We start from the raw sequence: 12436 nt of genomic DNA, 5'->3' as shown, positions 1-12436 counted from the left end.
TTCTAGTACTATTGCAACTGTCATGCACAGAGACAAGGAAGCTCATGATGTCAGGTATAATAATTCTAGAACTATTGCAACTGTCATTCACAGAGACAAGGAAGCTCATGATATCAGGTAAAATAATTCTAGAACTATTGGAACTGTCATGCACAGAGACAAGGAAGCTCATGATGTCAGGTATAATAATTCTAGAACTATTGCAACTGTCATGCACAGAGACAAGGAAGCTCATGATGTCAGGTATAATAATTCTAGAACTATTGCAACTGTCATGCACAAAAGCCAAAGCCATTCTTCAAGGCAATAGTATGTTTTTGTAATTTAATAAAATATTTGTATCTTATTGGATAATTCTTGTAATAAATTGTACAATTCTTGTATTTCATTGGACAAAGTATAAAATACCGTTAGAATTGGTCAGAATATCTCATTCTATCATTAGTGAATAATTTTAAAATCAACTGATTGGTTAAAACTTCATAATATCTTGACTCTCATTGGCTTATATCTTAGGCTCATTAAAAAAATGTTGGATATATTTCTGTTTTGAAACATTTTGTAGATTAATTTACTTTGAGTTTATTATAACAGTTCTTCATAATTTTACATCTTATTGATCTACAATTTTTTTTCTTATTGTGTTTATTTTTTTAGTTTCCTACCAGATAGAAGAATTGCCACAGTTACTGGTGATGGTGTTATAAAGGTAACTGTTTTGTTTACAATTTCTCCAAAATTTTTTTTAACGTTTTCATTACTCTTGTATTGTGATGAGACTTAACCAATAAGAAATTCTATTACTACCATCACTATACTATCGTTGATCATTTAATCAGCCATAGGAACGGATGAAATGACCCTACTTTACTAACAGTGCAGTGGCTTTTTCCTTATTATCCGTATGAAAATTGCAGGGAGAGGACATTATACTGTAAATAAAATTGAACTGGTACATAAAAGTTTGTAACTACCTTATCTTATTCGCTATATGAAAAACTTTGGGTACTTTTGTTAATTTGGATTTGTTGTTTTCAATTTAATAGTGCTTAAACTTTTCCACAGGGTGTCGGAGCCGTTTAATTTTGATGCGGCTCTGGCTCCGGATCCAGCTCCTACCTTAAAATTAATATATCAATTTTTGTTCATTATTGAATTTGATAAAATAAAATAAATAATATAAAAAATTTTGCTTTTATTTGATTAAAGCTATATTAAAGTAGAAGGATGTGTGTCTAATTGTTAAGTAACAATAGTTTTTCAGTTCATTATATGGAAATAGACCGTTGCCAAATTATAATATTACTTTAAAAAATCATTTTTAGCTAATCTGGAGCCGGAGCCGTTTTTAACGAAAAATACGGCTCCGGATCCGGCTCCGGCTCCACCAAAAATGTTGCTGCTTCCGGCTCCGAAACACTGCTTTTCCACCAATAATTCCAATTTACAGAAGGGATAATTTTTGTTAATCATCGGTTGAGATGTAAATTAATAATCGTTCATTTTCTTATCCTGAAGGTCCCTTGAAAAAGGGGGTATAATCTCTTTCGTGACAATGCCCCTTAATTGCATTTTCTGAGTAGCTTTTCTCCTATTTCTAGTCCCTGCGGGGCAATCACCTAAACCGATATAACCTATCCTAACCTAAAATAACCTATTAAAAGCCATTGTAAAAATACGATAAGGTGCGTTGCTACGAAAGGGACTATTCCCGAAAAAGGCAAATGTTTTACATACACATTTATACAGATAAATAAATTGAACCTAAATTGCTTATACAATGACAACAGCAAAAATAAAACAGTTATTATGTTAAGATTTGGGACTGGGTTCACGGGGAAGTTGTGCAAAGACTGCGCGGTCATGAAGGTTCAGTTAACTGTATCAGGTAACCTTTACATATACTTAATGGTTAGGGGGGGGGGGGGTTGAGGTTGAGTAGACCCTTCATTTCCATTTTAAGTTTTAGAAAAAACTTATTTTGAGGGAAGAGGTTATTTTTTTCTAGGGTTTGATTTCTCGTGGGAAGCAACCCCTCCAAAAAATAGTTAAATATATTTTCTGGACCTCGAGGTACCTTCAATGTAAGAGAGAACCATGTAGGTTCAGCGGTTGTTGAGATCTTAAGCTACAAACAGACAAGTGAATTCAATTGGCAAATCTCTAAAACACACCTTCGGACGCATGCCCTTGACATTTAGGGTTATGAATACAACTTTAAAATTCTTAGTACCTTCTTCTTCTAGTTATGAGCCAAGTGAAGGACTGACCCTGTGTAGCGGAGGTAGAGATGGAACTGTCAAGCTCTGGAAGCTTGCCCCCATCCCGGAACCAGACCCTCATGCTGAACACGATAAACAAAACTTCCATGGTAACATTTTTTTGCTTGTATAGAACTTCGTAAAGTTTAACTTGAAGTTTAAATTACGAACGGAAACGAGATAGAATGGGATTTATATTCCCAATGATGATAAACAAAAATTATTTATATAACATCTATATGACTTTTAGTATATTAGAAGTCATTTGTTTTATTCCCCAAAAATTACTAAACAGTCTAAAAAATGTTCCTTTTAGATTTATTGAACTGTAATGGGATGTAAAACAGAATATTATTCTTCAAAAATTAGGAGGGGTGGGGGGGGGGGGGGGGGTATGTGCTACTTTTTGTAACCAGACCTAAAACACAAAGGAACTCAACCAAAAAGAGAGTTACAGTACTGGGATTTGGCATGGAGATTGATTTACAATGGTAACTTGTATTGTTTTGTTTACTTTAATAGGCTAGGTTTGGTTAGGTTTTATTGGGCACGCATGAATAAGTCACAAAAACAATCCCCTTATTTTCAAGTAATTTAAAAGATAAAACGTGGGTCTAATGTGCTTGCTAGGCACTTTGTGGCGCAAAAAAAAACTTTTTCTAAACCAAGTATGCGTTTAATGTTTCAATTCTTTTAAGGTCGAAGGGGAAGTGTAATGAAAAAATCTCCTAAAACTTCGCAACCTGAAACTTGGAACCAACTGAATATCTTTCATAAAGATGATTCAGTAAAAACAATCAAGGTGATAACTTCTTTTTCAGTATGGTCTTGAAACCTATTAATATCCGTTGGATGAGAACCGGCAAAGCTAGTTTTAATCTTAATCTTGCACATTTTTATATCCGCGGAAAGCTGTTAAGAACGCGATGCAAAAAAAACCTATTACCGTTTCTGCAATTTTTTGATTACTCAGTAACTCCATCAAAGCAACAAAAAATTCTTTAGCAAAAATTTTATAATAAAATATTAAACATTTTACCATCTTATAACTGTTGTTTATTTTATAAAAATCTAAAATAAAAATAATATTTTTGGTGTTGCAATATTTCAATCTTCTGGGACTGTTTATGTAAAGATTCAATTTTGGTATATTAACATCAAATGTTTTGCAATGTGAAAATATCTGTTTAATTTGAAATGATCTTCCTAATTTTTGTTTAAAGAAGTTATATTTTAAGTATGTTTCTTATACTAAACATTTTGTTTTCATGTATGTACAAATTTGGCTTCATATGAGTATGTGGAATGATAACTGCTTTTTTCTAGGTTACTGCAAGTACAGACAAAGATTTGAATGAAATAACAGCAATAAATTGGAGACCCAACAGTATGGACATAGCTGTGGCCACCAGGTATTTTATATGTCTGTTCTTTTGGATATCTTTCTAGCTTTCTTCTATTTGTGTGTGTGTGTTCAAGCTCCACGATGTAGTACATTATAACTTGACCCGCTTTTTCGTGGTAGCTACACTTCTATTTGTTGCAGCTATTAGTATCCCCCTATTAGTGGATATTGCACTCTAATAAATTGCACTGTTACTCAAATTATTAAAAACAAGTTGTCTGATTCGTTGACTTGAAAATTTTGGGTTTAATCATTGAATTTTGATTGGTTGGTTCTAAACTAGACGTGTCCAACCTTTTCAAATTTCTGGGATAATTATACAGTGTTAAATGTATTTATGACTTACTTTAATTATAACCATATTTTGGTTGATGTTTATACATTTTTGAAGAAAAATAACCATATGCATTTCTGCAGGTTGTAAAATGGCAGCTTTGCACCCTATTTCCGCATCTATATTCTTCAAATTGTTATTATTTTTAGAAGTGGAACAGTTTTAGTTTATGGCGAAAATTATAAAGAAAGATTTAGAATCACTCGACACATTGATGTTGTCAATGCTATTGCTTTTAATCATACTGGTAAGTTTTTTTGGTTACTTTGCACGGACACTTTTTACCCCTGGTCTGTCGAGTGACTTATTACTTTAAAGAGAGCATGAAGCAATTTTTAAAAAAAAATCACGTATGGTTAGATTTACCCCAGGGGCTACTATTCAGCCCAGTAATTCGAATTGAAATTGCTGCAAAATTTAATATTTTGTTGGGGTAAGGTTGGCGTATAACTTATTTTTTTTTAGGTAACCGAAGGGAAAGAAGGGGAGAAAAAAATAAAGGGGGTTGTGAGGAAATTTTCACTAAGAATTGTTTGTCAGAATCACATTCCCTTTTCCCTGGATTTACCCTAGTTATTAATAATTATGACTATTTTGTCTTATTTGAAATAATAATTCGAGTTTTAAAAGTTGCTCTTCAAGTTAATTTACAACGTTATGTATTAAACAAACTTTTAAATATGTTGTCAAATTATAAAAACTAGAGTAAATCTTTACTTACAAGCATTGGTATTAGCAAAATTAATGAAGACAACAATCATAAAAGCGAAGCCTAAAACATTGGTAAAGCGTGAAACAAAAATGATTAGTTCACCAGTTCAGTTGTAAAAATGCATTGTACGAATCTACTTTCTTTTGAGATGCAATTACAGAGATGCTACGCGTTTAGAATATATTGTTTAATCATCCTAGGAATCAGCCATTTAATGAAAATTGAGTCAGTATGATTAATTATTTCATTCTTATGCCTTTTCTTGTTAACATCGTTAGTTATTTTAATAAAATATATAAAATATGAATATTTTAACATTCGTATTCAACTAAAACTGTGTAGACGGACGTCTGACACATAAAAAATGTTAAATTAAAAGTTGTTATCGTCTCTTGTGTATGTAGACAAACAATTATACCTAAATAATTTTCCTGATAAAATGCAAATTTCTAGGTGAATTGTTGGCTGTTTGTGGTGATGATACGACTGTGACGGTTTGGAATGCAAGTACAGGTAATGTATAACAGAGTAATTACATATTTGCTACGCTTCATATGATACTTTTATTGTTTCTAACCTTAAACAGTCCTAGTAACCAAGGGTGTTATCTGCAGTATAGGAAGCGATGCATTTTGTTTTTTACATTGATTGCATGACCTTTGTTTAGATGTCCTTGCATTTATTAAAATAGAACTGGGTGAAAGCATTTTTCAGTATGGCTTCGAAACCGATTAAGATCCGCAGGATTAGAACCGGTTTTCAGCCATACTGAACAATCATAAAGTAGCATCGTATTACAGATAATTTTCCACGAGTATTAAAATAAAATCATTTTATCAATACTAGTATCTATTACCAAGGTCTTTGGCTCCTCAAGGCTAATAAAATTAGTTTTGATCTTTTAATTTTTCATTTTAATATCCGAGGAAAGCTATCTATAATAGATAACTATTCTTATTTTCACAGTCACTCTTATAATATACCACCAAAGTAAGGGGATTGTATTGGCACAAATCAGGCGCAACCTAATACATTGCATAGATAGAACTTCTATACAAAGATATTACAACCTAATACATTGCACAGATATAACTTCTATACAAAGATATTGTAACCTAATACATTGCATAGATAGAACTTCTATACAAAGATATTGTAACCTAATACATTGCACAGATAGAACTTCTATACAAAGATATAACAACCTAATACATTGCACAGATAGAACTTCTATACAAAGATATAACAACCTAATACATTGCACAGATAGAACTTCTATACAAAGATATAACAACCTAATACATTGCACAGATAGAACTTCTATACAAAGATATAACAACCTAATACATTGCATAGATAGAACTTCTATACAAAGATATTACAACCTAATACATTGCACAGATAGAACTTCTATACAAAGATATAACAACCTAATACATTGCACAGATAGAACTTCTATACAAAGATATAACAACCTAATACATTGCACAGATATAACTTCTATACAAAGATATTGTAACCTAATACATTGCATAGATAGAACTTCTATACAAAGATATTACAACCTAATACATTGCACAGATAGAACTTCTATACAAAGATATAACAACCTAATACATTGCACAGATATAACTTCTATACAAAGATATTGCAACCTAATACATTGCACAGATATAACTTCTATACAAAGATATTGCAATCTTATACATTGCACAGATATAACTTCTATACAAAGATATTGCAATCTAATACATTGCACAGATAGAACTTCTATACAAAGATATTGCAACCTAATACATTGCACAGATAGAACTTCTATACAAAGATATTGCAATCTAAAGGATGAAATCAATGCAAAAGACACAAAAGATAACTTTTCAAAAAAGTTAAGATGTAATAAATAAAAGTAATTAATTATATTGCATTAAACAATCTTTAAGTATCTTACAGTGAGATTTTAAAAAGCGGGGAGTGTGAGGACATTTAGCTGTTTTTTACTCTAGTCCCCAAAGTTTTGTAATAATATTTTTTTATTCGTTAGATTAATTATTTTATAGAATTTATTAGATCTTTATTAGTTGGCTTATTAAGTCGAGTGTCCAAACGTTTCAACCAATTATTGTAAACTACAGAAGGGGTGATAATGGGTTTCATCATTGGGGAGGTATATCAATTTATCGACCATTGTCTTATCTCTTTAGATCCCTGTTAAAAAAGTAAATATTTATTTCGATGACTTGCTTATTTTTTGTTTCCAAGTTATCTTAAAATAAAAAGGATTTAATAAAATACTTTGGTTTGTTTATACAGTTTTAATTAGGGATGGGAATCCGTCGAATTTTTGGGCCGGATTCGGATTCCGGATTCTGAAGGAATCCGTTAAAAAAAGTGACGGATTCTTGCGGATTCCGGATTCTTATTTTTGGCGGATTCCGGATTTGGATTCTGGATTCTAGCAGTATTTTAAAAGGCCGTCCGTCACAGAGGGATAGCTTTTTTCATTAATTTAACACTATGTTACTTGGTTGAAGCCTTGATTTGTTTAAAGTGTTAAAGTGTTAAACATTTACATCACATTAGTAATTATAAAAATTTGTTATGTACAAAAAAATTTAAGAGGGAGTTGTAAGAAAAAACTCAAGACGGTAATTTTAGCCTACCAATTTAGAATCCGGAATCCGCTATAAAAAACGGATTCCGGATTCGGATTCCAAAATATGCCGAAAATTGGGCGGATTCCGGATTCGGATTCCGGATCCGGATTCCCATCACTAGTTTTAATACAATGATATTCAAATTTTGCAAAACTTTATATATCATTATTTAAACAGAATAATGTTCATTAAAATCATAAAAATAAAAAAACTTTTTCGATAAAAAGCAAAGCACAAAAACAAGCAAGTAATGATATTTGTTAGAATTTCTACTGGATCCAAACCGGTTCTAAACTATAGAGAAAAAATATATCTAGTAAATTTAGATATAAATTTCTATCAGGTCCAACTAAAAAAGAAAATAATCCTAAAGTTCTATTTTCGTGCCTGCGGACAACTGTCTATTAAACCATACTAGAAAAATACATTTTTTAGGAAACTTTCTGGCTGATATAAGATACCACGACATACGCGTGATTGGTTTGGCGTGGCTGGGACATTTGGACAAACTTGCCTCCATTTCACAGGATGATCTTGTTGTATGGGAAAATCCAGGAACAGGTAAATACATTTCTGGATAGATTAGTAGATAGATGGATGGAGTGTTGGACTGACAGATTGACGGATGGATTAACTGAATTATGTAAATCACTATTTTTGAAAGTTAATCTCCTTGTATGGATTTGATGTAAAGTCAAATAAATATGTAGAAAGATAGAAGGATGGATAGACAGAGGACTTAAAATAGTTTTAAAATGTCTATTTTTATTTACTGGATAATCTACTTGTCTAGAAGTGATTTAAAGAGAAAAAAATATATATAAAGATTATTAGATAGATAAAAATACAGAAAGAGGGATAGATGGATAGACAGATAGACATAAAATGTTTCTTCTATTTGTAAAGGATAATCTCCTTGTTTCCTTAAAGTTAAATAAATAGAAAGAAAGATAAAGTATAATAATTAATATTATTATTCTTAGTGGTAGTATATTTATTGCTTTTTGTTGCTATGCAACTTACAAACCGAATCGTAAGTGCTTTCCCTCAAAGAGCCTAACGAGCACTAAACCCCTCTACCCTTACCTTTAAAAAATATTAAATGGGTATTTTTTCCTACATATGCCTATAATTAGCCAATATAGCCTAACCCAACCTGACCTGAAGTAAATAACAAACATGAAAAACTACTACCTTCATTTATTTAATTTTTAAAAGCAGGGATAGGGGAGTTTCTGTGCTCGACTAGGCACTTTGAGATAAATCGCCAAATTGTATTATTCTGTCAACATATCTATAGTAATCAATTTAAGGTGCGGAAGTAAATCCTCTAACGCGGAACAGGGGAGCAAGCTGGCACTGTGTCGCGGCTAATGACAAAATTATTGCGGCAGGTTGGTATTATTTTACGTGCATTTCAGATAGAACTGCCGACAGACCGACTGTAAATTCTCAAAGCATACATCTATTCTACAAAGTAGAAAAAAAGTCTGTTTGTCTGGATAAAGGTTAAGATCTCACTAACCGCTTGACCGACAGGGCTAAACTTTATCTTCTAACCCTCCCCCAAAATTGATAATAAAAATATAAAGTATTTTTAAATATTTTGGATGTGTAGAAAAACTTAGTTATTTTTAGAAGACAGTAATGTACATTGTACACTTATGTATGACATATTTGTACTTTCCTAACATCTTCAAAATAATAAGATTTAAAAGTATTATTGTAGTTTAGATAAAAATATTTTGTATTTGTCCACCATCTTATCTCCTTATGAAAATTGCAGATTTGATTGAAAACAATAAAAATTAGTAGGTATATCAAAAGTAAGTAATACAGCAAATTCAAGCATTTTTTGTTGTTGAAAAAGTGTAGTATTGTTTGGTCTTGACTTTTTTTATTTTTCTTATAAAATTTGTCAATAAGCAAGGAAGCTTTAGGAAATTATTTTCATGAAAGTAATCCAAATAATATTTGATATATGGTTAATAAACATTTGGAATCCTTAATTTTCATCAAACATAATTTAGAATATGTCAGGATAATTCAGGGTCCGATTTTGTACAGTACTTATCTTTTTATATAGATTATCAAATAGTAGAGCTGACGGCAGCGCGGTTTTTTTTTGTTTAAAAGGACGACAGCTGAAATGACTAACACCGCTGAATTCTTAAAAAACGCAATTGTCAAGAATTTTTATTACCCCATTCTCTAAAAATGTTTCAGTTCGTTTCGCATAATTTATATTTCTTTAAAATGCGTTAACTACATTGTTTTTAGGCAAGGCTATTCTTTTTCAACATTTTCGTAACTATTTTTGGTCTATCCATCTATTTTTATCAGTTTATGAATAGATTAATCGCCAATATACTTATGTCTGTTTATCCATAGCCCTATCTAACTGTACTTTTCTTTTATGGTATGGTTTTTCTTTCTTTCTTTGAATTGAAATGTTTATTTATCTTTCTATCCATTTGACTGCTCTTCTGTCTATCTATCTATCTATCAATCGCATGTATAGTTTTGCATCAATGTTATTTCTTTCTTTGAATTAGAATATTTATATATTTATCCATCTATCTATCTGTCTGCCCTTCTGTCTATCTATCTATCTATCAACCGCATGTATAGTTTTGCATCAATGTTATTTCTTTCTTTGAATTAGAATATTTATATATCTATCCATCTATCTATCTGTCTGCCCTTCTGTCTATCTATCTATCTATCAACCGCATGTATAGTTTTGCATCAATGTTATTTCTTTCTTTGAATTAGAATATTTGGCGTTATCCTCTTAGAAATTTTTTTTCAATTTTGTAAATTTGAGTACCCCCCCCCCCCCCCCCCCCCCCCCGACAACGGTCTGGATAGAACGACGGAGGAAAAGTTCCGCAATTCAATTTAAGTTTTTCCTCCTTTGCCTCAATCAAATCGCATTTAGATAGAGGCTAGAGCATATTCATCTAGGCATAGGTAGGGAGGTTTGCGTGTAAAGGGGGAGGCAGAAAATTGAAACAGTATAAATATTTAGGTTGATAGCATATTATTCATTAGTATTTTGTCAGTGGGCAAAATGGCAACATGTAGCGGAAGTAATGGCGTTCAGGGTGGTCAACATGGAGACAAGGGTGTTGGAGGAGGAGCTAAGGGCAAGGGAGATATTAGAGGGCAGAAAAGAAGATACAAAGAAAGAAAGATGCTTGCCAAGAAAATGAAGATGGCAGCTATGAGTGGGAACCAGTACCCACGATGCGACTTTTTTATAATTTAATGATATTGTTTTAACAATTACTAATGGCTCTGTTTAGAGCCCCAATAACTATCAATGAGATTATTATTCTAAAATATTATTCTAAAATAAAGGGGGGAGGGGGCGGAAAAATATTTAAATTTTCGCGTGCTCTTGATGAGAGGGGTAATCTAATTTTCAAAATATCCAAAAAATATTTTAGGTTAGGTTAGCTTATAGTCTAGGGAGCCGAGCGCTGCGGCCACAGATGTTCGTTGTCGAGGGTACTCTAATTTTATAAATTTCAAAAAACTATTTTAGGTTAGGTTAGGTTATAGGCTAGGGAGCCGAGCGCTGCGGCCACAGATGTTGGTTGTCGAGGGTTCTCTATTTTTATAAATTTCAAAAAACTATTTTAGGTTAGGTTAGGTTAGGTTATAGGCTAGGGAGCCGAGCGCTGCGGCCACAGATGTTCGTTGTCAAGGGTACTCTAATTTTATAAATTTCAAAAAACTATTTTAGGTTAGGTTAGGTTATAGGCTAGGGAGCCGAGCGCTGCGGCCACAGATGTTCGTTGTCAAGGGTACTCTAATTTTATAAATTTCAAAAAAATATTTTAGGTTAGGTTAGGTTAGGTTATAGGCTAGGGAGCCGAGCGCTGCGGCCACAGATGTTAGTTGTCAAGGGTATTCTAATTTTATAAATTTCAAAAAACTATTTTAGGTTAGGCTATAGGCTAGGGAGCCGAGCGCTGCGGCCACAGATGTTAGTTGTCAAGGGTACTCTAATTTTATAAATTTCAAAAAACTATTTTAGGTTAGGTTAGGTTAGGTTATAGGCTAGGGAGCCGAGCGCTGCGGCCAAATATTTATGTTATTCTAAACCCATTAAATTACTAACAATATTTGTTAAAAAGTATCGTTAAATTTGACAATTTTTAACGTAAAAATAAATTACTTACAATATTTGTAATATGATGCATTTCATTATGGCTGAGAACCAATTCTAATCTAGCGGATATAGCCGTATAGGTTTATAAAACTTTGGGTACCAAATGTAATTTACAGTCCAATGTTTACTAAAGGTTATGCAACTTTGGGTACCATGTGTAATTTACAGTCCAATGTTTACTAATGGTCATAAAAGTTTAGGTACCAATTAGTCCTGAATTAACATGATTTGCCTTATTTATTACAGGTTTATTAATTGAAAGAAAATTGCCTGTATTATGATCGATTTTTAACGTTTAAATCCCTTTAATTTTGCAAACTTTTTCCGTAGGTACTAAGTTTAAAAAGATTACATAAGATCTCAAACTTGATAATGTTTTTGTCCTAAACAGGATGGCATCATGGTTGGGCTTGCCGGCGCTCTTCTTGGTAAACTTAACGGCGAATGTGTTGGTAAACAATTGAGATTTTCATTTAAATTTAAAACTGTTTGCATCATGGATGGGATTCCCGGCGCTAACCTCGGTAAACATTTGGGCGCAAATGTTATAAAACACTAAGTTTTAAAATGTGAAAATTTAATATTTATATTACTCTCTGGCTTTGTACTCTCTCGCGCTCCCCCCCAACCCAATCCCCATGGCATCTTGTCCTGATTCTAATTTCGTAGTAAACTGACGTAATTTTGCTACATGTACGAATATTTATATGTGCTTTTAACTCTCTTGCGCCCCCCCCCCCCCCACCAATCCCCACGGCGTTCCAAAGAGTTCCACTTCCAACCAATCAGAGTGTTTCATTTTTGACCAATCACACACGAGTATTTTGAAAGCTTTGCAGATTTTTTTTATATAAATAGACTGTAAAGACAGTATCACAATTAGTCGCGTG

At 32.4% G+C, this 12436-nt stretch overlaps 1 protein-coding gene across 1 annotated transcript in view; it reads left to right on the top strand.

The window, feature by feature from the left end:
- The window catches only part of LOC145320052 (apoptotic protease-activating factor 1-like), a 61304-nt gene that overhangs the window by 29387 nt on the left and 19481 nt on the right, over window positions 1-12436 (top strand). The window contains exons 25-33 of the mRNA XM_080162491.1: window positions 658-709; window positions 1818-1888; window positions 2247-2371; window positions 2960-3063; window positions 3588-3673; window positions 4150-4247; window positions 5166-5225; window positions 7802-7927; window positions 8680-8760. Coding sequence (XP_080018617.1) covers window positions 658-709; window positions 1818-1888; window positions 2247-2371; window positions 2960-3063; window positions 3588-3673; window positions 4150-4247; window positions 5166-5225; window positions 7802-7927; window positions 8680-8760 — 803 coding nt within the window. The remainder of the gene's footprint in view (window positions 1-657; window positions 710-1817; window positions 1889-2246; window positions 2372-2959; window positions 3064-3587; window positions 3674-4149; window positions 4248-5165; window positions 5226-7801; window positions 7928-8679; window positions 8761-12436) is intronic.

The sequence above is a fragment of the Acartia tonsa genome, chromosome 5, assembly GCF_053477335.1.
Source record: "Acartia tonsa isolate MP-2025a chromosome 5, ASM5347733v1, whole genome shotgun sequence".
Classification (NCBI taxonomy): Eukaryota; Metazoa; Arthropoda; class Copepoda; order Calanoida; family Acartiidae; genus Acartia; species Acartia tonsa.
This window is presented reverse-complemented; position numbering and strand designations above follow the sequence as displayed.